Source organism: Microcaecilia unicolor, chromosome 1 (assembly GCF_901765095.1).
Source record: "Microcaecilia unicolor chromosome 1, aMicUni1.1, whole genome shotgun sequence".
Lineage (NCBI taxonomy): Eukaryota > Metazoa > Chordata > Amphibia > Gymnophiona > Siphonopidae > Microcaecilia > Microcaecilia unicolor.
In genome coordinates, this window is record NC_044031.1 from 401,589,995 (window position 1) to 401,610,693 (window position 20,699).

At 44.9% G+C, this 20,699-nt stretch overlaps 1 protein-coding gene across 1 annotated transcript in view; it reads left to right on the plus strand.

The window, feature by feature from the left end:
* Positions 1–1,986: 1,986 nt before the first annotated feature.
* Positions 1,987–20,699, plus strand: part of JARID2 (jumonji and AT-rich interaction domain containing 2) — a 538,197-nt gene continuing 519,484 nt past the window's right edge. The window contains 1 exon segment of the mRNA XM_030211245.1: positions 1,987–3,006. Coding sequence (XP_030067105.1) covers positions 2,962–3,006 — 45 coding nt within the window. The 5' untranslated portion in view covers positions 1,987–2,961.

The following is a 20,699-nucleotide window of genomic DNA, read 5'->3' on the forward strand; positions in this document are numbered from 1 at the left end:
CGCTGCGGGAAATTTTTGCCCGCGGCGGGTTGCGGTTTTTTGGGCGGCTTTTTGGGTTTCTGTGCGGTTTTTCGGGCGGCTTTTTGCCTTTTTCGGCCGCGGGGGGGCGGGGTTAGTGACGTTTTTTGGGCGGGGTTAGTGACTTTTGGGCGGGCCGATGATGTGGGAGGCGGGGCCGATGACATGGAGGCGGGGCGATGACGGGGTAGGCGGGGCCGGTGACGTGGGAGGTGGGGCCGGTGACGGCGGGGGCGGGGCCGGTGACGGCGGGGGTGATGACGCGGGGGTGGGGGTGTCAGGGGCGGGGTTTGGGCTGGTTTTTGGGCGGGTTTTTGGGCTGGATTGGGCTAGAAAAAAATTTTCCACCTGGCAACCCTGCTTCTGATCATCTGCAGTGTTGCCAGGTGGGCGGTTTTACCGCCCAATTGGGCGGTTTTCCGCGACCCGCCGCGGGAAATTTTTGCCCGCGGCGGGTTGCGGTTTTTTGGGCTCCTTTTTGGCTTCGGGGCGGTTTTTTCGCCGGCTTTTGCGGTTTTTTCGCCGGCTTTTTTCGGCCGCGGTGGGCGGGGTTAATGACGTTTCTGGGCGGGGTTAGTGACGGGGGAGGCGGGGTTAGTGACGGGGGAGGCGGGGTTAGTGACGGGGAGGCGGGCCGATGACGGGGGAGGCGGGGCCGATGACGGGGGAGGCGGGGCCGATGACGGCAGGGGCGGGGTTGATGACGGCGGGGGTGATGACGCGGGGGCGGGGGTGTCAGGGGCGGGGTTTGGCCTGGATTTTGGGCTCCTTTAGGCTGGAAAAAAATTTTCCACCTGGCAACCCTGATCATCTGCCCATTACAGCACTATTTGGAACAGCGAAGGGCTGTCAGTTATACTGTCTGCAACCTCAGCTTCTCTTCAGTAGTGGCCCCCCTCCTCTGACGTGAAAGCAAATATTACCCATAGCTGGCCCTGACTTGCCTAAGCTAAATTATGGGCACAGATGGGATGTAGTAAGGGAATAGCAACCACTCAGCTTAAGACATTTTTGTGTGTAAAATATATAGGAGTTCTGTTATCGCATTCTCAGCAGACGGCCAGCGTCTGGAGTAATGCTCATAACAGGACGCTACGATCCGTCTGCAAGTGTTTCAAGAGGAAAGGATGACGCGGAAACCAAATACGAACAAAACCCCAAACCTGTTAAGCGCACTCTGCGTTCAGACGAGTAACGCCCTAAAAACGTCTAACATGCCTAAAGCGTGTGAGCCTAAAGCGCCCATCTTGTGTTCCACAACAGCTCGAAGTCTGTCTGCCGCGAGCGGACGCGCGGCGTTCATAAATAGCTAGCGTCGGCTGCTTGGCACTGCACTATTTTCCAAGTTTGCAGGAGGTGACCTTATAATACCTCAGCGCCTCCACACAGTCCACAACGAGCGCTATGTAGGCAAGGCTGTCCTCAGATAGCACTAAACTCTTAAGCAGACAGGCCGCTCGTTAAACAAACCTTTTCTGCAAAACGTGCACTATTAGGTAATGCCTCTTGGGGGGGGGGAGAAGAGGAATCCCTAACACATTTATTTACATGCCATTTCTGATTTCTGCAGTAATTATCTACTTCTAAGTACGGAGTCATGCATGCCACTCCTCCCCTCCCCAGCACAACAGTCAAATCGTTCCATGCGCAACTCCTCCCAGTCCCCCCTCCGTCGCGACGTTCTTAATCCCTTGGCGCGAGCACAATCAACCGCGCGAACGCGCACGCGTGCTCCCACCCACCCGCCTCAGCAACCGCGGCCCTGGACTTCATGCGCAGCCAATGGCATCAACTAGACTCTGAGCCTAGTGAATTGGGGGATGGGGGATGTGGAGAGAACGTGACTGAAGCCACGAGGCATCCTGGGAGTTGTAGTCTAGTTGTCCTGCTGAGCTAGCCATTTTGAATTACAGAAACTACAACTTCCAGAGAGCAAAGACCATTCTTCAAACAGCAGCACGACAAGGGGTTCGGTCGGTGTTAACGAACGTATGTGGCTAAACGGCAGCGCCTTAGAGCTTGAAACGTTTTCCAAATGAACTGCAAACGTATTTATAAACAGCAGGCAGAAAGCTAAAGTTTAGAGAAGAAGGCAACACCAAAGGCGAGGGAGGAGGGACTTGAAGAGGCGGGGAGAGAGAAAGAGCGTGCCCGTCCAGTTTAGGGAGCGTCGTAATTTGTGGAGCTCGTTCTTGTTGTGGATTAAAACCCTAACCTACACTCGGTCGGCTGAAGTCGGTGTAAAGGAAAGCTTCCGTGTACAGGCCCTCCACGTATGGGGCATCTTCGGCTCGGTTAGCTGCAGGTGAAAACCTCGGAAAGAGAGCACGTTTTTCTCCTGGTGTGTGGTTTTGGAATTGTGCAGTAGCCTCAACTTTTATAAAAGCAGTCCATTTAAAGTTGCTCCCGTGGAGTTGCTCTCATTGGCTGGGAACTGGAAAAAAAAGGGGAAAAAAAAGAGATCGAGACACGGTGCGGACCTCAGAACTGGTAGAGTTGACTCTGCTTGTCTCAGTGCTACAGCAGCGCAAACGTGACTTTGAACATTTTATTTATCCTTACCTTGAAATAGCTTTCTTTTTCAAGATGTAGCTACAGATCACACTGAGGACCTTTATATTGTTTGGGTAATTTTGGTGGAAAAAAAGGGAATACGCTGGGCGTCGTTTTTTTTTTTTTTTTGTTGTTGTTGAGGGTGAAATTTCCATTATGAATGTTTCACTAAAGTGATTTTTTTTTGTAATTCGTCTGTTTTGTTTTTCTTCCACCCGTCACTCATTTTCGGATTATTTGACAGCGAATCTGTTTTGAGAGAAAGACAGCCGCATTTACAAGCTACAGCTGCTATTTAAAAAAACAACCTTTTTTTTGTTTGCAATTTTGTGACTGACTATAATTCATGAGGCAATTGTCCCCTTTTGCAAACCAAACCTGGATATCAGAATGAGCAAGGAAAGACCCAAGAGGAACATAATTCAAAAGAAATACGTAAGTGCTCTTTAAATTTCAGTTGTGTTAGTTGTGCAAGTTAAATGTATCTAACTAAAAGGTTTAAGTAGATTTTTCTAGGAACCCCTGTTTTGTTGAGATTTTAAGACACCCCTCTTCCCGACAGAGTTTTGAATAAAATAAGACTGGTGTAGTGATAAATACAGTGACCTTAAATGACATAATCGTACAATATACTTCAGATGAAAACCAAAATTTTCGATGAACCATGCCTGTAGTACTATAGCTGAAATCGACTTCTTTGTAGCGAATATTTGTATTGCATTTTACATGCAAATATAGAGATGTATGTTTTGTGTGTATATGCGGTTTTTTAAATGGTGGATGTGTACTCTTAAGTTGATTTCGAGCGTCTTATTATGGCGATCTGTTCCATGTACTACCACATCAGATCTAATTTATGTGATCGCCTGCTTATGTGCCGTGTAATACAAACCCAGTTAAAAGATCATGTTACATCTGAATGCATTTTTTGGTGGATTGTCATATCTATTCATCGATTATTTCAGTTTGTAAGTATTTCAAATTCAGATGGGCGTCTTAAATTTGGGAAGAATTCTGTTTTGCCTAGGGCCATTTTCTTGACTCGGCGGTGTTTTGGTAATTTTTCTGTCCAGAATACATTAATCAGTTTGTAAACAGTTAAAAATATCCACGATGTGCTGCATTGGGAAGATTCTGAAATTATATAATATATATATTTATACACACACACTTGGGTAGCTTTGATCGATTTGGTTTCCTGTTGTTGGAGAAAATGGTTTCTTATTTAACAATTCACTCTTTGCTATATTTGAATTGGGGTCTTGACCAATGTAGTTGGAAACTTGGATTCTGTGTAGGTAATTACTATCTCTGTTTTTTTTTTTTTTTTTTTTTTGGGGGGGGGGGAGATAGATTCTTGAGGTTTTTTTCCTTCTTGGGGGGGGGGAGGGAAGGGAGATAAAGGGTGATCATTCGTGGATAGTATTATTGTGTAGCTTTTTAAAACTAAATATTAGGCTAAAATACTACGAGTAGGTTATGGTTTACGACAGATTTTTAATTAAAAATCCAGCCGAATATTTAAGTGCTCAAGAACAACGAATTAAAAATGCATCCGCATTGCAGAGGAATTTGAACTAGGAAGCAGATTAGTAGTTTTAAAACGCTGCAGGTTTTAAGAAAACGTATCTTATAATTTGAATATGTTTTTTAAAAAAACTTTTTAATCAAGAAAATTGAGATGTGCTTGAAAATTTAATTACCCCCCTTCTCAAGTCTTTAGGTTTCCATAAATAAACAATGCAACATCCTCTTAATTACCTTGCAGTTGATTTGAAGTAGTCTAGGAACTAGAAGAAATGTGGTAGTCATTGGAAAAGGACACTTGTTTGCAAGAGCACGACCTTTACTAAATTTTGCAGAGTTGCTTCGGAAAGAACGAAAGGATGCAAGCTGCTGCATGTCTTTAAAAAATTATATTGCATGTGCGTGGCAGGGCGGAATTGCAGTGAATAATAGCTTTATCCTGGTTGCAGCCAGAAACAGCATGGCTGCTGCTTCTACTGGCCCCGCCTCTCATAGCTGCCTTTGCCTGCTCGGCATTTTCTAGAGCAACAGGTTAATGCAAGAGGACGGGTCGACTCCGGGTTTAGGGGCAGAGCCGGGTTTAGTCTGCTCTGTTGTTGTGACGTCGCTGGCAGGCAAGTCCTCGGAGTCTTTTTGCTGTTTTCTTTCCCCACCCCTTGGGGCAACTCGTTCTTTACGTTGCAGTGACGTCAAAACATGAGGCAGAATGCTTGAGCGGAGCACGTCGTATGCTGAGGCGGGCAATGTACACAGTGGAACGTGACGAGGAAGGCGGATGGGGGCGGGGCGTGGTTTGTGTTGTTATGTTAAGGTTCTTTCTATACCAGGTGTGAGTGAAGATACTGGGGAGGCGTGGGGAACCGGTTTGCGCGTGCATTCGGAGACGCTTCCCTTGCCAAAGTGAGAGATGGCTTTGCCTGGGTTGGGTAGCCTAGCTCACAGCGTTTGTCCAAGTATATTAGATCACGATCGTCTTGGAACGGTAGGAAGTGGGCGCTTCCGAACACCCGTGCACGTTCCCCATAGTGGCAGTCACTTGGGAATTGATTGTCGCTCCTGATAGTAGGACGGGTTTTGTACCTGATTTTTGACCTAGGGAAGAAATGTAGTGCCTAGAAGATGAAATACGTGTACCTTATGTGGAGGTGCAGGTAGTACACTGCTTGCCAGCAGATTTGTTGTTTTGCATTGGTTGAGGGGCCGCAGTCAACCAAGACAGTTTTCAAACTGAAGTCAACCTTTTTTTTTTATTACTGTCTCCAAATAAAAAAATTTGCCTATTGTCAAATGTGAGTTTTGGATGTTCTGTGCCAGTACTATTTCTTTGATGCAAAAATCTGAAGCCATTATTTATTTTGTTCCTATTTGTATAACTCTTTACCTGTCCCTTCCCCCCTAGTTGTTTTAAATGTAAATATCCCTTCCATAAGCTCACTATTTTAATCTCATTAGTTGAGGTAGCGCTCTAGAAATGTTAAGTAGTAGTAGTACTTCAAGTATGTTTAGCATTCTACCTGATTAAACGTACAAAGGTTAGATGGTGTTTGGTAAAAAGTTGAATGCAGTGCTTGTCTCTGGTATCCTATTCCAAAGTCATAGTATTTTTTACATAATACTGTAATTTGCTTAACTTTGTTAGACCATGGATTACTTTTCTTATTTTGATATTGCTTTTATTGCACCCTAACCATTGTGCACACCGAATACTTTGTTTTGTATAGAAATGAAGATGATAATGTGGTGGTGACTTCTGTTGGGGGGGGGGGGGGGGGAATCCTGGCTTGATTACATGGGCTTTCATTCTAGAAACACCACTTCACTTAGGGCAGAAATGCATACATTTCTCTATTACTGGTTAGGCCTGTATCTCCAGTTTTTATATTCAAAAAATTGCATATTGGCACTGATTACTTACCCTTCTATAGGCGTCGTCCATTAGAGAGCTATGATTGTTAAAAGTGCACCTCAGAACTGTCATGCCATTAACATGCATTTTCTAAATGCAAATATTACCTTTTTCCTTAATCCTTGAGTATATAAGTCACATCTTATTTCTCATTTACATTTAGTGACTGTTCTCCCACCTGCAGTATGCCCTTGAACATAGAAGAAAGTATTCCAGGAGGAGGATGAATTTGTACCCATTTTTTAAACATATGTTTGAGTACTTGATCAAAGAATGACATTATTGTGGTGCTTTTCATCCAAGAGTCTTGGCACACCCATCTCCTTCAATACTGACCACAAATGGGTGATTCCTGTTCTTGTCTTTGACTACCCTGGTGGCTGGTATGCAAATCTGCAATTCCATAGCCTGCTGTGTACACAGTTCTTGTACTTTGGAATATTAGTTTACTGTATTCTTATTTCCTTAATATTAACAATACAGTTGGAATATTTGGCTAAGCCATTCTGGTTTGTCACTATCAGTATTTCATATATACTCTTTTGTATCTAAATGAAGTAACCAGTCATGACAGTTCATTGTATGCTGTAGTGTTACTGAGCTTTCTTCAGCTGAAGATCTTCATTTATTATTCTCCTCTGTGTGTGTGTGTTTAAAGCATTTATTTCAGTCACCTAAAGGTTTATTTTAATCTGTTGTTTGAAAGTCTGTATAATATATACTTGATCTTTGCCTTTTGTACCACAAATTGTTTCTTAATTATAGAAGTTCCACGTTAATTTCAACAGATGCTCAGTTTGATGTTGCAATAGTTGGAACTTAGGTTTTATTATTATTATGACATTTTATATCGCATGTTATCCTGAAAATGGGTTTGAGTTCAATGTGATTTACAGATTTTATTAATGTTTGTCGTCCTTGGCTGTGGTTTCACCCTGTAACAATGTGACAGCCAAATTTACTGGTTTAAGATTTAAAGAAACTGCTTCTTGAAGAGAAACAGAAAATGAAGGACAGCTCTGGAGTGAGGGGGCATATGACAAAGTTAAGAGGGACTAGGCTTAGGAGTAACCTAAGGAAGTACTATTTCACAGAAAGGGTGGTTGGTGGAGGTGATGCAGTCTAGGACTGTTCCAGCATTTAAAAAGGCATGGGATAAGCATGTGGGATCGCTTAGGAACAGGAAGAATTAGGGGTTACAGAGAATGGGCAGACTGGATGGGTCATATGACCTTTATCTGTTGTCATGTTTCAATGTTTCTAATGTTAAAGTGTCTTTTTTGTGCTTTCCATGCTTAAGACTGGAAATGGAAAGAACCAATAAACCTTTTACAGGAAATATTCTTTACTTTGTGATCTAGTTTGAGTATTACACCTGACATCCATTGTAAAATTGGTGTGATCATTATAAGTATAGTGCAGTGATGCTTGCTGTCTAAGGTTTTGATAATTTTGATATACTACTTAAAGACTTGATTTAAATGGCTTTGGCAACTGGATTTATTTTATATTCATGTGTTGTTTATTACTGCTGTAAGCTGTCTTTTGTTCTTTTAATATGTTCTCCCCCAGCCTCTCAAAGAGGTATAAATTAGTGAACAGTACTGAAATTTCTGCAAGTATCATTCCAAAATTTACTGGCCACATACGGAAAAATCTGTTTTTTTTTTTGTCCAATGTGATGAGTAGGATCAGGGCAATCAAAATGTTTGATTACAAATGAAAAATCTTTACCATCTTGCTAGTATACTATATTGTAACAAGTAGAGAATGACAAATTACAAATTGATCCAGGATCTTTTTTGCTATTAATGTTCTATATACAGAAGAATCACTTTGTCCATTTATAATACCCATCGTCTTAGTGAGTTGTGGCCTAGTTATTTAAAAACCCTTTTTGTCTTATTCATAGCCAGCTTTCCGCTTCTGTGGAATCTATGACAAGTAAGATTAGGTGCTAGGATCAGAAGTGGAGAAGTAGCATAGTGGTTAGAGCAAAGGGATGAATAGGGAAGCCAAGATTCCAATCCCACTAGTTCTTTTTGACCATGGGTAGTAACTTCTCCCTTCTGTTGTATTGGGTGGAAATTTAGACTGTAAGCCCTCTGGGGACAAGAATGTTATATTTGAGGTACTCTAGAAATTTCTCTTTTAAATACTGTAGTTTTACAGTGAGGCGATACTTATCTTTATTGCTGGTGTATGGGTAGGCGAATGGAGTTATTTACATATTGACGATGTTTAGTTTTGAGCAGTAGAAATAAATACATATTGACTTATCCTTTCACTGCTTCTCAGACACGTAAAGTTAAGAAATTTTTGATTGTACTAGATTCTGAATCTTTATCTTCTACGTGTCTGGCCATGTAATTGGAGGAATAGATGGTAATTAAAACTATTCTTTACTATTTTACTACTAAAGACTGCAGAGTGGGTCACTCTGGTGATTCCATGGTAGTATTGCTTGTTGCTGTGATCTGGGTTAGATTCTTGTTCAGGTTTTCCACTCCCCAGCCCGGCAAGGGATGCTGCAGAGGCTGGATTTGCAAATACTGAAAATGGGGAGTCCAGTTATCAAAAGTTATCTAGTGACTGGATAGACTGCATGGCTCTGGGCAGAGGACTTGCCTGACCAAAGCTGGGAAGGGATATAAAATAAGGAGAACTGGAAGGAGCCCTGTTGATGGCCCTGGGCAGAGGACTTGCATGACCAAAGCTGGGAAGGGATATAAAATAAGGAGAAGAATTTCAGTCATAATGGTACATTGCAACCATCATTCCAGCTGAGTTGGAGGTTCAGAGGAGCAGGAGGAAAATGCCAGTTCCTTCCAACAAGTAAGAACACAGAGAGCACACGTACCTGTCTGTATGGTTCCCTGATGGTTTAGGTTGGTTTTTTTTTTTTTTTTTTTAAACTTTTGTGGTATATCAAATATAAACTGAACCATTGTCTAGAGCAGGCTTGGCCAAGTTCAGTCTTTGAGGGCCAAAAAAAGTCAGGTTTTCAGGATATTCCTAATTAATGTGAATCCTACCCCAAATAAAGAATTGTTAAATATTCAAAATAATCAGAGTTACTGGGGAAAGTCAAAGTTAATTAATATGGATGAGAGATTTGCATGCCCACTATATCTATTGTTGTTGCAATTTCAATGCAAAGGCGAACTACAAACAGTATAGAACTAGTGCACACAATGCAATAAAACAGGAAAAAGAGAAAAAAGTTTTTCAATTTTATTCCTTAAGACTATTCCCCATAACCTCCCAACCCCTCAGCAAAAATGAATGGTGAAATATGACCCTATAAATTAAGCAAACGGCTATGAGCTCATGGTGTGAGTGTGGTCCAGAATCTGTCCTAAGTCTTTTGAAATCCACCGCTCAGGTGACTGAAAGTCCTGTATGGCAAGTTGCTTCAAGTGCCAAAGAGTAAGCATGGATACTTGACAGGTCTGCAAGAAGGGTGCCTCTGGTCATATCCAAGCATGCAGAATTGTCTTAAAAGCCAACAACATAGCTCGCTTCAGAAACCTGCGCAATCCACTCGGGACTGGGTGTTCAAAGTCAAAATGGCCAAAAAGCATCAAAGGATGTTGGGCAATCTGTGTGAGCCAAAGTGGAGAAATGTGAGTCGGCAGACACTTCCAGAAGGCATCAACCAAAGGAAACATCCAGAACATATATGACCCAAGTCTACCAATGTAGAATGACACTTGGGACACTCCGTCACATGCACCAGACCCGCTCTGCAAGCCCAGTGTGGGAAGATATACAAATGCAAGGCAAATTTGTACAGAATCTCCCAATGCTGAGCATTTTTGGACACAGTGTGAACACTGTACACTTCGCAGATCTTGTGACCATGCCTCCGCAAGGTGTGTATAAGCAATGTCTTCTATGGTCTCCTGAAGATAGTGATGATGAATGCCAAGGAGACTTTCAATTGAGACTCAAGTGAGTGCTGTAGATAAGTCTCCTGCACATCCTCACAAAGATCTTCCCAGGGTAAGCCCACCACATAGTGCTCATAAGCAAACTTGTGAGAGTCCCAAAAGGTATAAGCTGTTTGTAAATCCACAAAAGATTTCAATTTACCTTCTGAGATCACATGAAAAACATATTGAAGCCAAGCTGCTCACCAGCAACAAAAGGGTTCAGAAAACATGCCCAGAGCAAATGCCAGGTTATCACAGATGGATAAGAAGGGGGAGGGGAGGTAACACCTGCGACAGATCCAATGTCACACAGGCCCAGATGCACTAAACCTTAATGACCCTTTAACGAAGAAATTTTCAACCGTAGCATGCATTAAAGGCCATTTTCTGACGACGCTAGCAGCTAACGAAAACGGAATGCAAACGAGTAACTACCATTGAAATGTGGACAATTCGGGATGCACTAACCATACCGACGATTGCACCGAATCATTTACCGTGATAAATTTAACGTGAGGTCAATGCTATCGTTAAGGCCTGAGCTGTCATCTCCCTGCTTCCCCCTGCAGCATAAAAATCCAAGCTGGCATGTTTAAAAACAAAAGTGAGGTAAAAAACACAAACACGTGGCTCCCCGCTTCCCTCTGCATAAAATAGAAAATGAAAAAAAAGTCAAAAAGGGATGGGGGGAGGGCAAAGGCGCTCATCAGGAGCGTCCTGTATGATGGCCTTGCCGCCCCGCTCCCCTGAGGTCGTCGCCACCGCCGCTCCCCCCTCCACTGGACCCCCCCTCCACCTTACCGGGCCTGCGCAGCGCCTGTCACCTCTGTGTGAAGGCACTGCACGGTCAAGAAGAACATCTGATCACCGCGAGTCTTCTTCAGGACGTCTCTCCTTCTTCCCTGAGCTGGGCCCGCCCCCGTCTGACGTAACTAACCTACGTAGGTTACTTACGTCAGACGGGGGCAGGCCCAGGTCAGGAAAGGAGACGTCCTGAAGACTCGCGGTGATCAGATGGTCTTCTTGCCCGTGCAGCGCCTTCACACAGAGGTGAGAGGTGCTGCGCGGGCCCGGTAAGGCGGAGGGGGGGTCCGATGGAGGGCGGGAGCGGCGGCGACGACCTCAGGGGGGCGGGGCACGGGGGCGGAGGATTGAGGAGGTGGAGCTGTGGGAGAAGGAGAAAGAGAGAGAGGAAAGGAGGGGGGCCGGGGCTGCTAAACGTTTGATTTTTGTTTTGATTTTTTATTTAATACAGGGGGAAGCGGGGAGCAGCGGTGACCTCGGGCGGGGGAGGGGGGGGGGCAAGGCCGTCCATACAGGAAGCTCCTGACGAGCGCCTTTGCCCCCTCCCGATCCTTTTTTGATTGTTTTCATTTTCTATTTTATGCAGAGGGAAGCGGGGAGCCGTGTGTTTGTGTTTTTTTTTTTGTTTTTGACGTTTGTGGCATGCGCAGAGCAGCCAGCATAGCGCTTGGCTGCTCTGCGCATGCTTTAGGGGCCGATTACCGACTGGGATTACACCAGTTTAATGAATCTGTAATGCATTGTACTTTACAATACCGCACCGAACATGTGCGACTTGTTTTTTTGGTGCATTCTTCGTTTTTTTTTCAAATTCGGTAAGTACTTTTACGTTTTAGATTTTTTTATGTATGGTTGATGCATCTGGGCCACAGTCCTGTAAGTAACCAGATAAGGGTAGATTATCAAAGATGGATAGTCTCCCCTGGAATGAAGCAGTCAGCTGAAGTGCATCCTCCCTGCAAGTTTTGTTTCCAGAGCTGTCAGCGATAAATAGGATTGGTTGCAAAACCAGTCATTAAGAAGATGCATGCCACAGTCAAATCCAAGAAAGCACGAAGGCAGACGGTCTGCAAACTCCAAGATGGAAAACAAAAAAAGCAGATCGTGTAGAAATGAAATGCAATTTATTTAAACAATACAACAATATTTATATGAGTACAAACAGCCCGACACAGGCCGTGTTTCGCCCAACTGGGCTGCTTCAGGGGCTATACAGAAAATCCTTTGTTGCCAAATATAAGGCAAAATGTAGAAATCATGCATCAAGGGTTGGTTTGGAAAAAACCCATGCATCAAGGGTTGGTTTAGAAAAAAACAGCTGAGTCAGAGATTTCAAAACGTGATCCACTGATATTCCACTTCTACACGATCTGCTTTTTTTGCATGCCACAGTCAAATTACTCAAGTCCAACAGACCCATGCCCCCCTCCCTGGTGCTCTTGGCTTATGTAAAACAGCTGAGGGCAATCGGGGCCTCTTACCTCCCCAAGGATAACATTGCAAGGCTCTATCTATGCATTTTTTGTTCATCTGATGTATGTAAATAAAGGGGCAACATTTGGAAGACGGCATATTATACGGATGTATCTTACCCACAGTGAAAGGGAGGGGTATGCCTTCTAAACATTCAAGTGTTGAACAATGCTAATTGGGTGGTGTTCATTAATATCATGCATTATGGTCAAAACAACAGGAAGAAGGACAGTCCAAGTATTTGAGGACCCCGCCTTCCCCAGGTAGGGGGAACTCCCCAGCCCAACCAGAGCGAACTTCTGTTAAAAGCAGCATTGCTTTAGATTTATGAAGATTTAAGCCAAATCCAGAAAGAGCTCTGTATTCTGATCAAAACAAGCAGCTGATGGAAGGACCTCTGTGGGTCAGTTAACACCACCAATAGGTCATCAGCAAAAGCAATCGCCTTGATCTGTTCCCCGTACATATGTACTCCTCCAATATCATCTCTGTGGTTAATAAAACACAAAAGCAGTTCTAATATTAAAATGAACAATAAAGGTGATGGGGCAAACCTTCCTTGTTCCTCTAAGAATCCGGAAAGGTGAAGTCCTCACCCCATTAACCGAAATGTGGGCAAAAGGGTTTGAGTACAGAGAGAATAGCATCCAGAAACCAGCCCCCAAACCCACATACCTCAAGACCTGAAAAAGAAATTGCCAGCCCACTCTGTGAAAAGCCTTTTTGGTATAGAGACTGACCATGAGGGTCTGCAGTTTCAGAGATCTGACAATAAAATATGGCCAATAACACTTTGCGAACATTGAGAACTGATTGCCTACCCCTCACAAACCCAACTTGCACATCTCCCACTACTACAGGCAATATACATCAGCAAGCTGATCTGCCAACACCTTGGACAAAAGTTTAAGGGCCCCCACATTAAGGAGGGACATGGGCCTGTAGGCCGCCTGCTGGTCCGCAGGGCAACCCGGCTTAGGTATCAGGGTGATAAGGGCAGCATTAGCATGTGGAGGAAAATGACTCCTAATTACCTCCTTGTAATAAGAAAGCAAGGGCCTCAGCAGTTTATATAATTCCCCTGTATACCCATCCAGTGCTGGGGCTTTGTAGGACTTTGAAGCCTTGATGGCTGACTGAAGCTCTTTGGCCTGCAAGGGAGCATTTAAATGGCCTACTAGATTAGGCATGAAAGTAGGCAGACTCACTGTTAAAAAAAAAAAAAAATATATATATATATATATATATATATATATACAGTGCAATCTGCTTAAGTGCAAGGGTCTGGGACCAAAGACATGCATGCAGTTAACCAGAGCGTGCACTTAACTGTTGTGACCCAAAGAAGCTTGACATCTGATAAACATATGTACAGTACTGTTTATTATTATACGTACATACAGTATACAGTCTCAGGTAACTGACATTAGGCTTTACTTGACGTAATCAGTTATAGTCCTCTGTACACTCTTGGGTCTGTGAGTTCCACAGACTATATCTGCCAGACGGTAAAAACTGTCATAGCACTGACATCCAGTGGCCTCCAGATAGGACTGCACGGTGTTGAGACTCTCCAGCGCCCTTGCAAAAGTGACAGGAGGAGGTTGTTGAATTTCATCAGCATGTGCTGTCTTCAGCTGTTTGTAGATCGTAATCAACAGCTGCATAGCGATGGAACTCCTCTTCAGTAACACCGGCTGGTATGTCAATAACCTCTTCATCTGACACGTTTGCAACAGCTGCATCCCCCTCCACATCCTTAACAAAGCTTGCCCGCTTGTAGCAGTTCACAATGGTTGCCTGTGTAACATGATTCCAGGCTTCTTTCTGCATATGTAGGGAATCCAACAGTGATAGATTACGAGCCAGTTCAACAGCACGTTTATCCTTGCCAGTCAGGTCATCCATAACGCTCATCAGACAACGTAGCACAAGAGCCCGATAATGTTGTTTGAAATTGGCTATTATGCTCTGATCCATAGGTTGGATCTGACGGTTTTGTGCCCACATTCTAGTGTCTAACTTCTTTAGCCACTGCTTCCAAATTTCCTGTCATCCATGAATTTGTGTTAGCCTCATATGACACAGGATGTCGCTTAACTTTCTTGAAGCAACAGGGCTGTTTGCTCTTTCCAGTGACGGGGTGGGGGTGGGGTTCCAACTTCTCACTCCCATCCATATTGCAGCAGAGGATGATTGTTAGTCGGTCCTTCAATGTTTTACCTCCAGTAGTTTCGGCATGTTTGAATGCATGCAAGTGTTCCATCAGGAATTGCTCGCCAGTAGAGACCATTTTCGTCAGCATTGAAAATGTCACGAGGTGCAAACTCGTTCAAGATGGTAGGAAGAACTGAAACAACCCAATTTTCAGCACTAAAGTCATCAGCGTCTTGTTTCTTACCATGCTGTTTCTTGAATCTTATGCTGTTCTTTTCCTTCCATCTTTCCAACCATCCAACAGTGGCTTTGAATTCAGTTAGTCCAAGACTTTCAGCTAGCTGATTAGCTTTCTCCATAAGCAGTGGACCACTGACAGGAAACTGCTCCTGACTCGAGAAAACCACCAAAGAAGAGCATCTTCTACCTCCTCAGCTTTTCCCGCCTGTTTTAATTTCCGTTGTGGATTTGTATTGTTTTGCCAGTCTTCCAGAAGCTGGTCTTTCTGCTTCAAGACACGTGAAATTTGACTGGGATTGACACCATATTCTTTAGCAACAGATGCTTGACTTTTGTTTTCTAATTTTTTAAGAACTTCTATTCGTTCAGCCAGTGTTACAGTTCCGTCGCAATGATGATGACGACGACCTCTGTGCACGCTCTAACAGTATTCTTTCGCTTATTCTGCCTGTGGCAGTTAGAGGCAGTAAATTTCAAATCTCGTTGGTTGTCACGTGCCATCGGCTTCCATATTCCATGTGTGCGCTTATGTGGAGTCTTTCCTGCAGAGGAGCGGTCTTGAACCATGCATATAAGCGAATCTTGCACTTATCAGTGGTGCGCTAAGCCGAAGTTTGTCCCCATAGAAATTGATGGTGCCAAAAACGGGGCCGAAGTACGGCATGCAGTCTGTGCACTTAAATGGAGTGCACTTTATAACAAAACAAAAAAACACGTGGCAATGGCAAGATACGACACCTGGGGGGCCCTCTTTGTATAATTGCTGAAAATAATCAGAAGATCTGAGCAATGGCCTCCCTGTTGTTCTCCAGTTTACCAGTGCCATCCTTGAGAGTGGAGACCACCCATGACCCTCCCAAGGTTTTCACAACATGTGCTAGAAGCTTCCCAGATTTGTTATATCTATGGGATTTGTTTCCGATACAACACATGGCAGGAGACGCACTCATGTATAAGGGTGTTAAGTGCTATCTGAGTCGTTAACACTGTGTCACAGTGATTTCTGGTGGGATTGCAAATATATTGCTGTTTCTCTTTTTTTTTTTTTTTTTTTAACTGGGTCTCTAAAGTCAATATCCGTGCATCCATTCTTTTATTTCTGGCACTAACATGTGAAATTCTTATTATTCAATCTTTTATTGAAAATTCCAGAACACACAAATGAATAATCCAAAGACAATATACATAACAGGCAGTATCATCCAGAATGTTTTATATACCCCCTTAAAAGCCAATGCTGAGCAAACAGACCAAACTAAAAACAATATTACCAAGCCAAGCTGCTATTAAATCTTGACATAAACAAGAAATGAAAAAAAGTAATAGTAGTAATGAAAATATATTGAACCAACCCAAAGTAAATCCCCCTGCCCCTCCTCCCTTAACTAAAGAAATTTGCACATCTTAAACCAGACACTACACCAGTCGTTCCCAAATCTGGTCCTGGAGACATCCCAGCCAGTCAGTATTTCAGGATACCCACAATGAACATTCATGAGAATTTTGCATGCAGTGGAGAAAGTGCATGTAAATCTCTCATGAACATTCATTGTGGATATCCTGAAAACCTGATTGACTGGAATGTCTCCAGGAGGACCAGGTCTGGGAACCACTGCACTACACTAAAGATGTAAAGGCTGCTTAAAAGTTAGTTAGTGGGAGCAGTGGCAAAAAGGTTATTCTGAAAACCTGGTCTACTTGCAGCCCTTAGACTGAACTTGGAAAGGCCTGGTGTAGATGTTACTCTTGGGTATCGTGTATGGCAGCCATTCCCAACCCAGTCCTTGGGGCACACCTAGTCCCACTTAGTCCCTTCAGGTTTTCAGGATATCCATAATATGCATATAAGAGATCCGTATGCATTATCTCAATTATGCATGAGCTACATTTGCATGCATTCATTGTGAATATCCTGAAAACCTGATGGGACTAGGTGTGCCCTGAGGATTGGGTTGGGGAATGGCTGGTCTATAGACCTTTACCATAATTAAGCCATGAGGATCTTAGGCTCTGGCCTATGGGCCCCAGTCCTGAAACACTTCTATTATCTCAATAGGGAGGTCCCACAGGGCCCATATTGGGGGTGGTAAGGGCCCATAGTAATCCCTTTTGTTTTGTTTCTTGTTTCTCCCCCTTTCCCAGCCTACCCGCCCTCCTTGGTCTCAGAAGATTCTCTGTACAGTTCCTCCCCTATTTCTGTCTGGAGTCCCAAGGTGAAAAGGATGTTAGAGGGGAAGTATGCCAGTAAGAATGGGACTTTTTATCCAGCAGCCTGTGTTGTGAGGAGTGAACCACCAGTGGGAAACTGCAAGTGTCTCAAACTTTGCATTTTGTGCCTTGTATTCCTCAGCCCGTGCAGTGTCTCATGCAGGGGAGGCAAGTTTCACTGCTGACAAGTCAACTGTGTGGGGGGGGGGGGGGGGGGGAGGGGGAGGTGAAATATGTGGACCCTGCTTTGTCACCTTCATTCTCCAGACCACTGGCTTAGAAGGAAGAATTTGAAGACTGCTAGGCTAGATGTCGGTCCTTAAGGGCTACACCCCAGTTGGGTTTTCAGGATTTACCCATTTAATATGCATGAGATCTATTTGCATGCAGTGCCTCCATTGTATGTAAATAGATTTAATTCATATTCATTGGAAAAATCCTGAAAACCTGACTGGGTTGCAGACCTTGAGGACCGACAGTAGTACCCCTGCTGGGGGCTGTCCTGAATCAGAAGAGGGGAAGAGGAAGCATTGCTTTTAACTCCTAGGGGGGTTGGGATAGTGAGATGGCTGTCCAGGTGGCAGGATGGCCTGAGGTAAGATAGTTTATTGATGTCTTCTGCTTGGGAAGGTTAAATGGAAAAGGAGCATGGTGGCCATGCTCTGCTCTGCTTCAGCAGACCCAGTGGCCTACGGAGAGCTTGAAGGGTCAGATTACTCTGGCTAGAGATTCTTTGTTAAGCTGGAACGTTTGAACTAGTGCTGTACCGTATAGCATATTTAACTATTTGGCCGAATATGAATAATGGGCATTGAGCTTTAACATACATAATAAAAGAAGCAATGTGAAATTGGTTTTTATTTCAGTGAGATTATGGGGCTAGATATAAGTAATTGATTTCAAGAGAGACTAGTGTATGCTCTTGCTGGATATTTGGCTGGTCTTGCACCCAAAGGAATGAAGAATACACACGTCAAGGCGAATATATTGCACAGAAAATGGACCCCTTTGCTAGACTTCAGGTACTAATTATTAGGACTGTGAGATATATCCAGTTGAGTATGATTTCAGTCTGCTATATGATCTTGTAGGATAAGGTCATCCTCCCTCAAGGCATTGCAGTAAGTTCAATATTTTCTTGAAGGACATGTTGTTATAGTTGGGGCTAACATATTGTAAAATGTTTATCCTCTGCCCATAAAATAGCCCTTGCACTATGAAAGATCTACCCTCAGCAGTGGCGTAGGAAGTGGGGGGCGGTCCGCCCCGGGTGCACGCCGCTGGGGGGGTGTCGGCGCCTCGCTGGTTCCTTGCTCTCTCTGCTTGTTCCGGGGCAGAGAGAGCAGGGAACCAGCGAGGCGCTGACACCCCCCAACGGCGTGCACTCGGCGGATTGGCTCTCCCGCCCGCCCCTCACCGCCTTCCAGCTATGTTCTCGGGGGGGGGGGGGAGGGTGCGCCGCCCCGGGTGTCAGCTGCCCTTGTGATGCCACTGACCCTCAGGGTCCATCAACACTTATGGAAGAGGATAGCTACCTCTGGCTTTTTTGGAGCCTGTCAATTCTCTCACTCCATCCCTATCCACCATAATTTTGTGTGGTTTAACGCACTCGGGTAGGTCCCTTGGAACATGTCCACATGCCTCTGAACTGCCTACAATAGTTTTCCTTTTATTGGCAAAGATTTCCCTAGTACATTCCTTGAAATTCAGCACAACAGAGTTGTCATGTTACACTCTCTTGAACTTCTTGCATGCTAATATGATCCCCTTCTTTCTAGCCTGAGATGGTCATCCCAGTCTTGAACCCTCCCCATCTCTCCTATTTCCTTAGCCTCGGCAGCAAATGAATCCAGGTACTGGTGGATTGTATCCGCCTACCAGCAGGTGGAGATAGAAACCAGTGACCCTGGACGTCCAGCAACTGATCCCTTCAGTATATCTCTATCTCCAGCAGGTGGTGGAGAGATTCCTTTCAGCTCCTAGATTCTGCTTGGGGGGCTCCTGGGCTGTTCGACAAGTTGAGTGAGGGGACATGTGGCTGATAGTGCCACCCTTGAGGACATAGTTGGTCTCCAAGTCCCTGTCCTACCCCGTTTCACCCTGAGTGCTCCCTGGGGTGCTATCCCTGCTTTGCCTTAACAAAAAAAAAACCAAAAACCTTCCAGCTGGCAAAAAAAAAAGAAAACAGTCTCCGTTAGCAACTTTCAGGCTGTGGGAAGTGGGAGTGCTGTTTGGGCTTCCTTTGAAGAGCTGCTGCCACCTTCATAGATTTGTTTGCTGCCCCGGTGAGTCTTCATTTTTTTTTTTTGTCATTCGGCTCCGGGCGGGGCGACCGCTCTATGGTGGTGGAAGTTGTAAAAAGATGTTCCCGCAGCGGGCATCTGTATAGCTAGGTGCTCAGATGCTGTCTGAGGGGCCTATTGAGGCTGTGGAGGAATCTTCCTGTGCATCGGATATTGGCACATGTGCCTTGTTGGCTGCGCCTGAGGCAGTTGCAAATCCCGTGCCTTTTTCCACAGGTGAACTTCCGGTTCTGCTGACGTTGGTGCTAGCAGTGCAAGGGCAGCCTCTGGCCCTTTTTCAGGTGCTGGCATAGCGAGAATGGATTTTCCCCCAGATTACATTCTGTTGTTGCATCAAGCCTGTTTGATGAATAGAGGCTGTGCTTCTGTGCAGCCTCCTCTTTCTCAGTCTGCCTGTGTCTGGAGGGCAGGGAACTATTTGCTAGCTAAGGTGACTTGGTGGCACCTCTCCAATTAGAGGATCCGGTCCTAAATCACAGGAGACTGGCTTCCTTTCCTGAGGGAGGGTCTTTGGGACCCCATTCTCCTCCGCTTTCCATTTTGGCGGGCTTGGGGGACTTTGGGTGCCCTTCTAGGCTAGAGGAGGTGGAGGTGAATTCCAAGGTGAGCAGGATGTTCCAATGGCGGTTCAGATTTTTCATCGTGATGAGCTGCCGTCGATTTTAGAATCCTTGGAGGCCGTAAATTTTGCAGACCCAGAGGTGCAAGTGACTTCTTCAGTCAACATTAAGATGGCGAGCCTGTGGAAGCCATCTAAGGCCTTCCCGATCCAGGAGTCCATTCATGAGTTCATCTCTGCTCACGCTGGCTTTACAAGTGTTCTTCTGTGGCCAGAGCATTTCTTTCCTGGTTTCAGCAGGGTTCGGAACATGACCAGGACTCTGCTTTTGTTTTGGTTGCCGGTGACCCTATGGAGTTGGGCCTCGTTATCTGGCTCTGGTGGTTTTGGCCCGCCGACTGTTGTGGTTGCACCACTGGTCGGCGGACATGGCTTCCAAGTTGCGCCTTATGAGGCTCCCTTTTAGGGGTAAGCTGCTTTTCGTCGAATATCTTGAGAAGACTGTGAAAGATTTGGGAGACTGGGAGACTCGAAATTCCAGCGTCTTCGGAAGATAGACCCAGGTCTAGTGTGAGACCAAGTTCTTTGAGGCCTCATTTCCACAAGGGGCACCGCTATTGGCCTGGTCGTGGTTCGACTTTCCAGGGTCCTAGATTGAGCAGCAGTCATCCTTTCAGAATGATAAGCAGACTTCTGGAGCAGCGACCAGACCTCTGGCTCCGGGGCGTCCTTCCCAACGATGGGGTTGTAGGTCCCCTCTTCGGTCGTTCCCATAGGGGGTCAGCTGACCCTCTTCTACAAAGAGTGGGCCAAAATTACGTCAGACCAGTGGATCTTAGATCTCTTCAAAGACGGATGCAAGCTCAAATTTGCATCGCCCGTCGGATGTTTTTTTTGGAATCTTGATGTGCCACAGTTGCCAGAAGAGCAGCCGTGGAGGCCACGTTGCTAAATATCGGGACGGTAGTTCTGGTACCGCCTGCCAAGGTGTGCACTGGGCACTATTCAGTTTACTT